This window comes from Pleurodeles waltl, chromosome 3_1 (genome assembly GCF_031143425.1).
Source record: "Pleurodeles waltl isolate 20211129_DDA chromosome 3_1, aPleWal1.hap1.20221129, whole genome shotgun sequence".
NCBI classification, from domain to species: Eukaryota; Metazoa; Chordata; class Amphibia; order Caudata; family Salamandridae; genus Pleurodeles; species Pleurodeles waltl.
The window spans coordinates 1,760,705,172-1,760,721,116 of NC_090440.1; the positions used below are offsets into that span (position 1 = coordinate 1,760,705,172).

At 42.4% G+C, this 15,945-nt stretch overlaps 1 protein-coding gene across 1 annotated transcript in view; it reads left to right on the forward strand.

The window, feature by feature from the left end:
- Positions 1-15,945, forward strand: part of LOC138285590 (potassium voltage-gated channel subfamily H member 8-like) — a 1,338,351-nt gene that overhangs the window by 921,732 nt on the left and 400,674 nt on the right. The window contains exon 8 of the mRNA XM_069225730.1: positions 8,850-9,137. Within this exon, the coding sequence (XP_069081831.1) occupies positions 8,850-9,137 (288 nt within the window). The remainder of the gene's footprint in view (positions 1-8,849; positions 9,138-15,945) is intronic.

Below are 15,945 nucleotides of genomic sequence, written 5' to 3' on the forward strand. Positions count from 1 at the left end.
GGCGCCGCCACAGCTGGGCGGCTCGCTGCAATCAGCGAAGCAAGTATTTTCTTCTTCCTTTTTATACAGCCTTCCTCAAGAAGAAAGGGGGAGAAGTTAAGTACAGATCATATTGCATGCATAAATAATGTTGTGTTGAAGGTATTTGAGTTTGTCGGCCTTTATGTCATTATCACATAAGCAGAATTGTGTTGGCGTTTTTTTAATTTGTGTGGGTTAAACACTCTTGTTGGCATTTGAATGTATTGGTGATAAAGATGGTCCGCACCATACTGCACCATAATGTATATTTGTTTGTTGACGGTGGTGTTTCAATTAAAAAATGCATTGGCCCAACTAATTAAAATACCACTGACTTATCACTGGGGAATTTAGACTGAGCCACATTAAAACTATTTAAGTATCTTGCTGACAAATCTGGATACTCTCAACACAGTACTTTTTATGTGACACAACCCATTTTCCCCATATACATTTTGTGAGGTAAAATCTGCTGAATTTGTGAAAATCACACAACATTTTGAGTTTTGAGGCTCAGAAGAGTGAAAAACAAATGGCTTTACTGTAGCCGTATAGCCTGCTATAGTCAGTACAGGCCTTTAAGAAGGGAGCACGCCTTTAATGGTCGATGTAGCCCAGCTACGGCGGGCTATTAGAACATTTCGCCCCTAGTGGGTAAAATGTTCTAATTAGTAAAACAAAGACCTCATTCAGCTGTCAAGACCTTAGTCTCCAGCAGGCTACTGCCCTTTTGTCATACTCTGCAAATCCACAAATGTATATAGAAGAGCTGGGCATTAATCTAGCTTGAGGACATCTGTTATTGGTTTCTGTCCACAAACGGCATTTTGTAGCATGTAACGTAGTACTACAGTAGTACTCATCACGTACTACAAAATGTTAGCCACAAACCTACATGCAGAGACAAAGGCCTCTGTCTCTCCTATCTTTTCTAAGCAGAGATCTCCGCCAAAGTGGTGGAGATCTTTGCGCATGTAACCCTATGATTTAGGTGTAAATGTTGGAGGAATGTGGGGTGTTGCTAGAAAATGAGAAATACTGCTTGAGAGGAGGGGTTTAGGAAGGAGTAAGGAGCCAGTTAGGAAGGAGTAAGATGGGGTTTGTAAGGAACACGCTAATACAAACCCACCCTCAGAAGAGTAAGGCCATTGCTAGCCACAAATTACACTGCCAAAGTTACTACAGTCCAAAAGGTCACAAAACTGTAGTAAATGTACTCCATCCCAGACTTGCAGTAAATGTAGCAGCACACATAACTACTCACAGGTACTGCAATTTACTCTCATAGAAAACAATGGTGACAGGGACTCAAGATAACACTCCATTGGAAATAAAGTTAAATAAATGTAATTATTCTGATTTTTAGATTAAAAATATATTTCATTGCTTTTAATGTTAAAAAGTTAGATTATGTTAACAATTAACTACGTAATACTTTTAAAAATAATCATTTTATTTTTTTAAACTAATTGAATAGAAATGTTAATACAAATGTAAAACTATTTAAAATTAATGCAAAACACGTAGCTTTTAAATAAAGTTACTAAATATTAATTGAATATTAAAATGCTAACGAGATCTTTTTTTAAGATGTTGATTACAAATATTCATAAATAAAAGTCATATTATGTAATAAACATTTGATTTGCTGAATTAAGATGTAACTTTTTGTTTTATTAGTTCAAGGTTAATAATAATTATTTTAAAGTAATTTACATTTTTATTTTACATGAACATATGTTTAATAATTTCCGTAAAATGTATTATATGTTATTATTTTCCCCTGTATTTTACAATAGGAAGATCTGGACTTAAGCGTAAATCTACAGTCAGAAATTGTGAATAGCAAAACATCTAGACTTACATTTAGGTACAGGGCTAAATTTACACGAGTGAATCGACACATGTAAATGTACCTTTCTGAGTAGGACATAAAATGTGCCAGGTCCCTTTCTGAATCATAACATGTGTATTGGGGCAGTAATGCCCAGATCTGAACTATGAGAAGCTATGAGAATATGGCTCTCAGAATCTAATGGCGAATGAGGCCTGCCCGGCCCATCTAGGTTGGTTCATTCCCTCCCCCCATTTGGTATAGTCATCCTACATGGTCTCCCCTTTCCATAAATTACTCAGCACTGTTGTGCCTCCTCTATCAGACTTGCCATCTTTCGAATTTGTTTACTGTGTGAGCAGGGGTGTACCTATGAAGATGTTGGATTTGGCTTGGGTGAGAGGGTTTTGAGCCAATCACCAAATGGCTGTCCATGGAGGGGGTGAGTGGGGTCAAGGAGAGGAGATTAGGTTTAAAGCCCAGCACTGTCCAAGCACACCCCCCCACCCCCACACACACCATCCATAACAACAAATTACAGGCTTCTGAGGCTGCTGCCGATGTGCCTGGGGAGGTTGTAAATCCCCGATGGATGTGTGGTGCGCAGGCCCCACCCCATACAATGACCTGGGAATCCACTCATTGCAGGAATTTCCACATCACTGTGTGCACACATATCTGATATTGTGTGACACACGGTGGTGCTCTGTGAGTTGGAAAATCTGCTGTACATAGACCTGCCTACTTGGGTTTATTTACCATTTCATACCCCATCCCTTCTAGGGTGACCACCTGGCACTGAGGCAAATTCTGGACAGGACTGTAAAAAATTCAGGACAAAGGGTCAAAATTCAGGATAAAAATTCAGGACAAAGGGTCAAAATTCAGGACAAAAATTCAAGAACAAACGTCAGTTTTACAGACACACGCAAGACACTTTCCTTTCTCCACTCTAAGCCACGTCACTCTACTGTGAAATAACCTACTTTATGCCACTGCACTCTACCCTGCACCTCTCCACTCTATGCAACTGCACTCTACTCTGAAACAATCTATTCTACGCCACTGTACTCTATACCACTCTGACCACTGCACTCTAGTTCAATGCACTCTACACCACTGCAAGCTGACACTCTGCAACACTGCTCTGACCACCACTATACTCTACACCATTCTGCTCTGTACTACTGCATTTTGCACCAATATACTCTATTCCACTGCATTCTATGCCACTCTACTTTGCCCAATGCCACTCTATGCAACTGCACTCTACACCAGTGCACTCTAAACAACTGCACTGCCCTTTACTCTGCACCACTGTACTCTATGCCACTGTTCTCTGTACCACTCTACATCACTGCACTGACACTCTACTCTGCAACTCTGCACTCTACACCACTCTACTCTATGTCACTGCACTCTAGGCACTATACTCTACTCTACACCACTCTACAATAATGCACTCAGCACTACTCTACACCACTACACTCTATGCCACATGAGTCTACTCTGCACTCTATGACACAGCACCACTCTGCATTACTGCACTCTCTGCTACTCTATTGTATGCCACTCTACTCCACTGCACTCTATGTAACTCTACCCCATGCCACTCTATGCCACTGCACTCTGCGCCAATGCACTCTAAACAACTGCGCTGTACGCCACTGCCCTCTACTCTGTACCACTGTACTCTACGCCACTGCTCTGTGCAACTCTACTCCACTCTACATCACTGCACTGACACTCTACTCTGCAGTGTTGCACTCTCCACCACCGTACTATACACAAATGTACTATGTACTACTGCATTCTATGCCACTGCACTCTATGCCACTCTACTCTGCATCACTCCACTCTACAGCACTTTGCCCTACTCTGCTCCACTCTACACTACACCACTGCACTCCCTGCAACATGAGTCTACTCTGCAATCTATGCCACTGCACCACTCTACACTACTGCTCTCTCTGCCACTCTATTGTATGCCACTCTACTCCACTGCACTCTATGCCACTCTACTCTGTCCCATGTCACTCCATGCCACTGCACTCTAAACCACTGCACTCTACGCTAACACACTCTAAACAACTGCACTGTACCACACTGCACTGTACTTTGCACCACTGGGCTCTACGCCACTGCTCCTATGCTAATCTACTCTTCTCCACACCACTATGCCACTAGCTTTAAGCCATGCTGAACAGCAGCTACTCTGGTGTATAACATGGCTAATGGCTAAAACACATTAGCAAAGCCATTAACTCTTTCGTACATGAGACCTATTGGCTTTGCCAATGTTTGTTAGTACTATGAGGTACCGTGGTACCTGAAAGAACTGTGAAAAATACAATTACATCATAATAAAAGCTGCTACAAAATGCGCAAATACATTTCGGTTAAATAAATAAAAAGTGCTTCTCAAATACAGATTTGAATAATATACAGTTTATACCTAGTGATAAAAAAAATTATAACACTCCATTAAAACCACACACTCCACAGCTCACCTTGGAACACCATTACAATACCTCTCTGAAAAAAATATCTTTGCCACCAGAAAACTTCAAGTGACTCCTTTTAGTAAAGTCAATGCAGGTTTTAAAGCCCCTTTGTATTTGCAGATTTACCAGTTGCCCACATTTGCATGTGTTTAGGGAAGGAGACCCCCTGGCAAGAAGGCCTATTCTTATCTGTCTGCCCCTCCCTCCCTCAGAGCACAGGAGACCCCCTGCCTTCCAGCCCAGCTGGGGAAACTCTTCTGCCCGTAATTTCGCCCTGCCTCCATTGCCCTTTAGGTGAAAGCTAAAATTACGGACAAATGCCTTCCGTTAAAGCTTTCATCACGGACAACAGACAGCAGGGCGAAATTACGGACAGTCCGTGAAATTTACGGACGGGTGGTCACCCTAGCTCCGCCTCCCACGGGTCTGTGTCTGTGTCACGCGATCTGCATCCACTCTTGAAGCACACATAGCACTTTTTAAACATTTCTGTCGAGTTCGAGGTGCCTTACTGGTTTCTATACTGCGCCATTTTCTCTTTCATGAGGAGCGTGCTTGTTGGACAGAGCACACGGTGAACTTGGCAGATGTTCTTTAAAGAGTTCTGAGTGTCTTTGACAATTTAAGCTTTGCTTTCATTATCTGTCACCCAGAACTCCTCAGTTAAAAACATTCATGCAATTCACTGTTACCCATCTATAATTGTATATATCATAGGCGACTTGTGATGCACCTAGTCACATTTTATGAGAAATGACATCAGAACTCAACTGTAATCATTTATTACAGTTGGATTATGATGTCACAATGCCTGCTATCAGCAGAAAAACATAAACTTTGCTTTTCTTCCTTCTGCTCTGTTTTTCTAGCTGTATAAAGACACCAGAAGGGCCAAATTTATAACAGTATGTTTATTTATTCAATGTCTTAGGTATTCATAGAAAGGTTAGAAAGGTTAGAAAGGACCTTTCTGCATGTTTCTACACATTCTGATCTACTGCACCTTATTATTTAAAGAAGTGGCTTGCATTAAAGTGTCTAAATGTCTTTTGTTTGCAACAAATATCTAACAGCTTTTTTTATGTGTTTAATTTTGCATGAGAGATACTATCCTTATTCTTCATGTTTGTAAACATGCTGTATCTTTCCTATGAAGACGTATGCACCCAGTGCCGTAACGAAACTGGAGGGGGCCTCCCTGCAAAGTACATGGAGGGGGGACCTCCTCTTGACTCACTAGGCCAGGTGCTGTGCTAAGGGGGCCCATTGTAGCTCGGGGTGGGGTGAGGGGCTTTGTTATACCACTGTATGCACCAAGGATTTAAGTGGGCTGTGTGGAAAGTTGATGGTGTGGCCATGTATAACAAGGAATAAAGTACCACCTTCTATACATTATAAGAATGTTACAAGTCACCTTGAAGTTACATAACCTTATAAAGGAACTGAACCTTTGATCTCATTTTTTCTATATGATCAGGGATCACTTTGTTGATTTGCAATATCCTTATAATGTACATCAGGTAGTACTTTATCAAGATATTGCACTTCTGACCTCTGGCAAGGTCGAGAAGTCCTCCAATTTTCATCTTCTCCTTGGCGCCCTTCAGTGTGCATGGTTGAAAGGTTTAGTTTGCGGTTTTGGCAAAATGTGAAATGTTGATGAGGGGTGCAAAGTTTTATGATATGGTGGATGCACAGTGCAATGACCACTGCTGCACATAAGCAGGAAGGTTCCGGGAGTGTGAAGATAGACACAGACATGCAAGCAGGTTCTTACCATGTTTTGGGTGCACAATATCATACTTAGAAACCACTGTTGATGTGCATCAGGTGGGGCCATTAAGGTATAAGCATGAGTTGTGTCTGTACATTTTTATAAATCTTTCCATCTGCACGGAGTCATGCATTAGTCACGGTGTAAAATGCCCTTACAAATGTTTGTACTTCACACAAAAATTGCATGTTGCCCACTGGTATGGTCGTTTACTGCAAGCACAGAATTTACAGATTACTTTGTTTTATGAGCAGCATGTTACATTCACACAGTGCTTAATTTGTAAAGAAAAATGTGCCGGGCCCACAGGTCTGCTCTGAAACACACACAACTGCTGCAATTAAATGTGTGAGCACAAAATATTGATACAGATCATCCTAAAGCCATCCCGGGCCTCTTTAATCCATTTACAGCCCCTCCCTGCCCCTTCAGCTCACTCTTGCAGCTTTCTGCCTTCTCCCTCTGTGCGTTTTTAACCCTGTCTCTTCCTCCGTCTTTCCCATATGTATCTGTTGCTCCAGTAAATGTCTGATGCAGAAAAATAAGTGCTGGCCCTGAAAAACAAGTGCTGGAGCCCTCTCACTGCCCCCTCCCCCATCGCCGCTGGAAACCACCGGCTCAGATTAAGCACTGCATTCACCACACCTCTAGGATTACACAGGATAGCACAGCTTGCCCACCCCCTTCAAACCGCAACCGCAGAGAACCCCCAGCGCATTATTCTACTATACAGTATTGGGAAAGGACAGATGACTCTAAGTGGGTACAGTCACGTATTTCTGCAAGTAAAATCACTTAGTGGACAAGTAATTAGCAGGTGTGGGCAATATAAAAAACCGTGTAACAACACGGGAGCCTTGTACTTTCAAAGAACGTACAATAACCAAGGAAAACGCATTCCCATGTGAAAGCATGTTTTAAACAAAGCCATTTCTTTACTGGTGACCTGATTCTAGCGTCCACCGGGTTGGAACGGCCACTTTTCAATAATGGTAAACAGGAGAAAACTATTTGCTATTAGTTTGTGAATCGGCAGACTTCTCTGTGGGAGATTCTCCATTGTAGATCTAAATTGCACTCTCTGTCCTTTCCTTAGCCATTCTGTAGCTATTAACAATTTGCATATGTAAAGGAGATTTGTCAGTTCTAAGGCAATGAGATACCACCAGGGAAACCTGAACGACGTTGGATACCACTTACGTTTTTGTGCATTCAAATATAAAAGGAACTAGGCACCCAATATCTTTGAGTTGTTCTGTTACAGAAAAGTGCGCTGAGCAGGGGTTTGATAACCCTGTGCAAGTTTATGATAGTAATATGAAGAGTAGCATAAAAACCTGTTTGGTCCTGTACAATAAATGTGAATAAATATAGGCTCTTTGCATAGCGGGCTAGATGAGATCATGTGGTTTGAAAATAGGAAGCATACATATTTTAGGTGATAGCGGTCAACAGCAACTCACAAAGTGCTTCGTTTATTTTCAAAGTTGTTTACAATCATACTATCTTAGCCAAAGTCCATCAAAGGACCTAGGCCCAACTAATGTTACTCTCAACTCGTACTATCCTCCAATACTGCAGTAAAGAGTGTGTTCCCACTTCCTGCAAGTTTTCAGGGAAATCTCTTGCTTCTCCCAGTGCAAACATCATTCCTAGCCCACAAAGTGACAACGTCCTGCCTTGGTATTTTAACAGTGTGCACACATGATTTCTAGTGCAAGATTTGAGGGGACCCATAACTGTACCATTTGACTACTCTTCAGGTTTAAAGAGTCCAACTAAATCAATTTCTAGAGCAAATACTTGCATTGGTTAACAATCCAGCAATGAGCAGATTCCAAAGACCATACCTGACTCGCACAGCATCCTATGTCCTGATGCCAGACTCAGTCATATGTGTGCCCTGTTCTAAAAGCCAACTCGGCACCTAAAATCAGTACTTTCGAGCTTTTTACCTCGTGAAAAGAGCTCTTGTTTGCTTGAAGTAAGGCCACGTGAACTGCAAAACAGCCTTAAAAGCAGATCTGGTCTGCTAAGCTTGGAGACTTCAATGAGCTCTGGTCAATGACTTCTGACCCGGCCTGAGGACTTCAGCTGTTCACCTGACTGGAAATGTCATTGTTCTTTTCCTAGCACACCTCTGCCTGCTGTTAACTTTCGAAAGGAGTCTCTTGATGAACTAGGCAGTTTAAAAACATTGCAAACAAATTCGTTTTTTATTCAATTAATTAGCGAATTATCAAACTATGACACTGCACTATATGCCGGTAACTAGGAATCTATATCAACAATGGAACTATATTAACTATGGACTTAACAATAATTATGGGACTTCAATAAATTTTGAACTGTATTATGGAACTATGTAATTCTACGAACGTTTGCACCTTACTTACTATAGAAATGTGGTAACTGTGGAGCTGTACCTGTCCTGAATCTGTACTAAGGACCTACGCTAAATATGGAACTAGACGAAATGCGGACTTATGGTAACCATGGTACTAACAATGGAAATTCCCTGCCACACAAATATGCTGACAGCTATGCAACTAATTAAGCTATGGAACAGCTTTGAGACTATATTAATTACGATTCTGTGTAACTACTCTAATTCTCAAATTATGTTAATTTACTAACTAGATAAGTATGCAACTTTTATAATAACTTTATCTACACGTATGTGACGTGAGTCTTCTCTTCTCCTTGCCTCTCTTAGGTTGGCTGCATGAGCTGGCTAAGCGCCTGGGCACGCAGTATAGCACCGTCATGGTAGCCAAGACTCACTCCGCGACTAACAACACTGCCCCTGCTGTGATCTACCTTAATGAGAGCCGCGAGGGGAATACCACTACCTTCGAGCTGGTGGGAGGGCCCTCCATCCGCAGCTCCTACATCACCTCCCTCTATTTCGCACTCAGTAGTCTGACCAGTGTGGGCTTTGGTAACGTGTCAGCCAACACAGACACTGAAAAGATCTTCTCAATCTGCACCATGCTGATTGGAGGTGAGAGTCACATGTGTGTTGACATCACAGTGGGTGGGAGGCACAATCGTACCAGAGAATAGTGTGAAATGATCGTAATGATGGAAAATACTGCATCGCTGTTGGAGATATTTCGCTTTCCTGAACATGTAAAAATGTTGGCGCCAAATTAATATTTGGGGTCTTTTGCTCATAATTTGAAAAATATCATTGATGATAATAGCAGAAATTCCAATCATTATAAATAATAATATTGGGAAGAAGAATAAAGCAACATTAATAACATTAGTATGTATTCCTAACTAACAGTAACAGATGACAACAAATAAATGTCAGTATTTGATCATCCTGATTCATCATTGTTCCATTAGTGCTGAAATGTATCTGTGCATAAAATGTCTGCATTATACTTTGTGTGGAAGAATGTCCCACCTAGTAGATTTATGCGGCAGATTCTGCTGCAAACAATAATTTTGAGAGAATGACGTTGGCGAAGGAGTAAAGTAACAAACATTTTATTAAATAAACTTCTCCAATGCATGCATTTGTAGCGTTGTCAATAACGAAAAACTCAAATGGAAGAAAAATCATTTGCACCTTTATGGGTGGCATTGATCCGCGTGTCACGTCTGATGAATTTCTGAATGTTGTATAGAACGAATGACTTGGGTCACATTCGAAGATCATCCTGAGAGGGAAGATATGATGCTGTTTGAGCAATTTCGGTAATATTGCCACCACAATAGAAGGGTAGCATGGGAAAAAGTTGGGCAAAATGCATAACCAACCACTATAAGAGTAAAAGTGTAAAACATTTTATGTACATCATTGAATTTTAATTTTGGGGAATGCTTTAGTTTCTCGAGTTCCTGGCCAAAGGCTTCTCGGTTGCTGAATAAGAAGCAACACCTTGATTTGTCCAGAGGCAAACAAGATAAAACATATCTGTGATTTTGGAAGCATTTTTGAAAAGCTGTGGGTGTATCAAATCACCTTCATCGTGCGTAATAATGCTGTAAAATTGAGTAAAAGCAATACCTGGGTATTTCATTGAACATATTTTAATGATCACAATGTTTGGGCCCTCAGGTTACATGGATGGAACGCTAGTGCACAGGAACTGTGCCATATCATTCTACCAGGAAAAATATAGAAGCCCCTTGTGTTACCTCCAGAATGCTATTAAGATGCTGTTGCTCATTTGGCAAGAAAATTCTGCCCAACAGTTAGATAAGTGAATAATTGAATTTTTGTCCCTGAAAAATGTCACAAAGATTGGCTGGATGTGCTTACAACTACTCCAGGGGAGTTTCATAGTCCTGTTCCTTACATTTTAGGGAGACTATGGCAAGTCTGTATTTTAGTGAGAATTTCTATTGGCACCACTTTTCTCAATTTATGTGACACTTGGAGCTATCTTTGTTCATTTTAGGTCTCGACTACGGGAAGCTTTTGGTTGTTTTTATAAAAGACCTGTTGTGGACAGTACCTATAGTGGGCTTTGGGTTCGGCGATTGCTTTCTATTGGCTGACATCCTAGTCATTTGATCTATTCTTATTCTATGGTTTTCTTCCCTCGCCGTGTGCTTGTTCCTCCCATGGAGGATTGCTTCTTTACCATGCTTTTGACAGGATGACTTCTATCGTTCCATTGCTTACATTCAGGGAACATTTTTTTAAATGTTTCTATAGCACTCCATGTGAATACCTTGTTTTCTTGCTTTCTCCCTCATAGGCTGCTTTCCCAATGAAACCCTGACATACGCTCTGCTCTCTGTGTGGCTCCCAACCCCCCACCAGCTTGCCAGTTGCTTCTCCTGCCTCTCCCAGTGCCTAACACATTCTCTCTCTTGCTACCTATTCCCTAGTTCATCTGTTCCTTCTCCTCCTCTTACCGCTTGGGTTTCTCACTTTAATCAATTTATCTTTTAAATTTCTCCCCTCCCATTGTCTTCTCCATTGGTGTTCCTGATGTTTCTGCCACTCAAGGCATCCCCCCCACCAGATCCATTGTTGGTCCCCTCCATGTCTTATCTTTTTTTTCAAATACATTTAATATATATTTTTTGGGGAACCCAGAGGCTTCTATGTGCTGTTGAGCTGTTCCTTTCTAGAATTTTTTTTATTTTACACACTTGTTATGTTTTTTTAATTATTTACCTTCCCAATCATGGAGTGCTAAATAAAAACAAACAACAAATTGGTGGCACGATGCATGTAAGTTGATGATGTGACAACTGTAGTATTATGACAACATACGTGATGATGAAAGCAAGCGTGTTCACAGCATTGCGCTAGTTTCTGATGCTGAACATCATAGGCAAACATGCATTGGCAAAGCCAATAGGTCTCACCTATGCAAAAGATATTGGCTTTCCCAATATCTTGTAGCCATGTTGTACACAAGGACGGTTGCTGTCGAGCATGGCTAAAAGTTAGTGGGGTAAAGGAGAGTCGCAAGGAGTGGAGTATCATAAAGTGGAATCGAGTGGAGAATTATGGAGTTGCATAGAGTGAAGTAGAATAGAGTTGAGTGGCATGGAGCTGTTTACAGTGTTGAGGGGTAGTACAGTGCCATAGAATGGAAAGGCATAGAGTGGAGTAGCGTTGAGTAGAGTGTCAGAGAGGAGTAGAGTGTTGTAGAGTGAAATGGAATAGAGTGTCGTGAAGTGGTGTAGAGCAGAGTGGAATAGCGTAGAGGGTGTTCCATAGAGTGGAATAGAGTGCTGTAGAGTAGACATGCATAGAGCAGAGTAGATTATCATACAGTGGAGTGACGGAGTGGAATAGTGTAGGAGAGTGGAATGGCACAGAGTAGAGTGTTGTAGAACTGAGTGGCAGAGTAAAATGGAAATGGAGTGGCATAGAGTGTCAAAGAGTGGAGTACAGTGAAATGGCATAGAGTTGAGTAGTGGAGTAGAGTAGGGTGGAGTATTGTGTCATAGAATAGAGTAGAGTAAAGTGGCATGGAGTGGCATAGAGGGAGTTGCGTAGAGCATCGCAGAGTGTAGTCATGTTGTAGAATGCCATAGAGTGGAGTAGAGTGTTTTAGAGTGGCTTGGTATAGAGTGGAGCAGAGTGTCACTGAGTGGAGTACAGTTTAATGGAGTAGAACATCATTGAGTGGGATGTTGCAGAGTGGAGTGTCATAGAGTAGAGTGGCCTGGAGTAAAGTGAAGTAAATTACAGTGGTGCAGAGTAGATATTTAATAGAGTGCAGAGGCATAGAGTGCATTGGTTTTGAGTAAAGTGGTGTGGAGTGCATTGGCATAGAATGTATAGATGCAGAGTAGAGTGCAGTGGCGGCATAAAGTAGAGTGGTGCAGAGTGGATTGCCATGGCATAGAGTGCAGTAGCATAGAGTGCAGTGCCATAGAGTAGATTGTTTCAGAGTAGAGTGAAGTTGTTTAGAGTGGAGTGGTGCAGTGTAGAGTGGAGTGGTGCAGGGTAGAGTGCATAGGTGTAGAGTAGAGTGGCATAGAGTGCTGTGCAATCGAATAGAGTGGTGTAGAGTGCAGTTGTGTAGAATAGATCAGAGTGGCATGGATTGATGCAGAGGGTAATGGCATAGACTGCACTGGCACAGAGTGCAGTAGATTAGCATACATTTGAAGGGTGCATAGTAGAGTGCAGGGGTGTAGAGTGCAGTTGCATAGAGTGCAGTGGCATATAATAGAGCAGAGCACAGAGCAGTGGTGTAGAATAGAGTGTTGCAGAGTACAGTGATGTTGAGTTCAGTGGCAAAGGGTGCAGCCTTGCAGAGTAGAGTGTCTTAGAGGGCATAGAATGCAGTGGTGTAGAGTAGTTGGCATAGAGTACAGTGGCATAAAGTGTATTGGTTTTGAGTGAAACGGTGTTCAGTGCACTGGCATGGAGTGCAGTGGTTTAGAGTAGAGTGCAGTGGCATAGAGGAAAGAGGTTCCAAGTAGAGTGCAGTGGCGTAGAATAACTTGTTTCAGAGTAGAGCAAAGAGGCATAGAGTTGAGTGGTACAGGGTAGAGTGAAGAGGCATAGAGTAGTGGTGCTGAGTTCAGTGGCATAGAGTAGAGTGGCTCAGAGTAGAGTGGAGTGGTGCAGGGTAGAGTGCAGTGGCATTGAGAAGTGGCTTAGAGTGCAGTGGTGTAGAGTGCAGTGGTGAATATACCAATGCACTCTACTACACTCTACTAGAGTAGAGTGGTGCAGAGCGGCTTAGAGTGAAGTGGTCTAGAGTGCAGTGGAGCACAGTAGACTAGAGAGTTGTGGAATGTAGTGGTGTGGTGTAGTGGTGTAGAGTGTATTGGCATAGGGTGCATTGGTGTAGAGTAGAGTGGTGCAGAGCGGAGTGCAATGGCACAGAGTACAGTGGCTCAGAGCAGAGTTTTATAGAGTTCAGTGGCAGTGCAGTGTTATAGAGTAAACTGTCATAGAGTGCAGTTGTGTAGAGTAGAGTGACGTAGAGTGCATTGGTGTGGAGTGGTGCAGAGTAAAGTGAACTAGACTGCAATGGTGTAGAGTAGAGTGCAGTGGTGTAGAATAGAGTGGTGTCTACAGTGGCATACAATGTAGTGATGCAGAGTACATTGGCATAGAGTGCAGTGGCGTAAAGTGTATTGGTTTTGAGTAAAGTGGTGTAAAGTGCATTGACACTGAACGCAGTGGCATGGAGTGCAGCAGTGTAAAATAGAACTGTGTTTAGTGGTGCAGGGTAGATTGCAGTGGCGCAGAGTGGAATGGCACAGAGTGGAATAGAGTGTTGTAGAGTGCAGTAGCATAAAGTGGAACGATGCAGAGTAGAATGGTGTAGATTTTAGTGGCATACAGTGAATTGGAGTAGAGTGTAATAGAGTGACGTAGAGTCGAGTGGTGCAGACTAGATTGTAGTGGCATAGAGTGCAGTGGAGTAGAGAAGACTGGCACACAGCTCATTATGGAGAGTGCAGTGTTGCAGAGTAGAGTGGCATAGAGTGAAGTGATGCACAGTAGTGCGCAGTGGTGTAGACTTCAGTGGTGTAGTGCAGTGGCATAGAGTTCAGTGGCAGAGTGGCGAGGCTTAGAGTACAGTGTTGCAGAGTAGACTGTCATAGTGGGCAGTGGTGTATTTTAGAGTGACGTAAAGTGCATTGGCACAGAGTGGTGCAGAGTAGAATAGAATAAAATGGTTTATATTGCAGTGGTGTGTAGTGCAGTGACGCAAAGTGTTGCAGAGTAGAGTATAGTGAGGGAGAGTGCTGTGGAGCAGAATAGACTGACATAGAGTGCAGTGGTGTAGAGTGCATTGTTTTTGAGTACAGTTGTGTGGAGTGATTTGGTGTAGAGTGCAGTGGTGTAGAGTAGAGGGCAGTGGTGTAGAAGGGAGTGGCCCAAGTTGAATTATCGCAAAGTGCAGTGGTGTGGAATAGATTGTTTTTGAGTGGAGTGGTGCATGGTAGAGTATAGTGGTGCAGATTAGAGTGGCATAGAGTGGATTGGCTTAGTGTGCAGTTGCGCAGAGTGGAGCCATGCAGAGTAGGGTGGCACAGAATGCATTGGTGTAGAGTGTTGTAAAGTGGCATAGAGTGGTGCAGAGTAGAATACAGGGCATAGAGTGCAGTGGTGCAAAGAAGACTGGTATAGAGTTCAGTGGCAAAGAGTGCAGTGTTGCAGAGTGGCATAAAGTGAAGTGGGTAGATTGGAGTGGTGCGGGGTAGGGTCAGTGACATAGAGTGGAGTGATGCAGAGTGTACTGGCATAGAGTGTAGTGGTGTAGAATGCATTTGTGTAGAATGCCTTAGAGTGGTGCAAAGTAGAGTGCAGTGGCATAGAGTCGAGTGGCATAGAGTGGCAGAGTACAGTGTTACAGAGTGGACAGTCTTACAATACACTGATGTACAGTAGAGTGGCAGAGTGTATTGGCATGGAATGCAGTGCCTTAGAGTGGTGTAGAGAGCAGTGACATGGAGTACAGTAGCATAGAGTGCAGTGGAGTGTAAAGCTTTGCAGAGCAGAGTGGCAAATTATGCAATGTTGCAGAGTAGAGTGGCATGGAGTGCAGTGGCATAGATTACAGCGGTTTTAAGTAAAGTTGTATAGAGTGCGTTGATGTAGATTGCAGTGATGCAGAATAGAGTGCAGTGGTGTAAATTACAGTGCAGTGGCACAGAGTAGAGTGGAGTGGCAAAGAGTAACTGTGAGTGGAGTGGCCCTGAGTGCAGCGGCATCGAGTAGATTGTTTCAGAGTAGAGTGGAGTGGTGCACGGTAGAGTACAGTGGCATAGAATAGAGGGGCATAGAGTGAGGAGTAGATTACAGTGGTGTTTTATCAACTTCACACAATGACGGTTAATTTTTTCTATTATGTTGTGATTATGATACTTCTGTTCATTCTTAGAGACGTGTATCCATTCCAGCAAGAATGTCAGCAATTCTAACCATTTTGCCATTATGTATGACTAATGGGTGCACTTGCTACTTGTCACCATTAAGTGTGAATGGGCTGCAGCTGGTGTCTGTTTCAAGATATAGGCATTCTTTCCATGTTGGTGAGATCGTGCTTGATTCTCTCCATTTAGGGTGATTTGAATTCTTAGCAATATAGCAAAATTTGAGAAAACAGTGGTGTAAACTGAACAGTGAAACTTCACTATATTCCGGAACTGCTTCTGTTGTGAGTATCCTTTTTATTTGAGGCTGGGTTTGTATTCCAGCACGGCTGGGAGCTGTTAAAAGGCGGCCTTGGAGCATTGAGGCCCGAGTTCCAGCCTGGTTGGGAGATTCTTGCCATTTCAATTTTCTCACTTTATTTCTGTCACCATGAAGGTTAAATGTAGGAGTTTATATAAATAGTTTTTCTGTTGATGATTCAATTCCC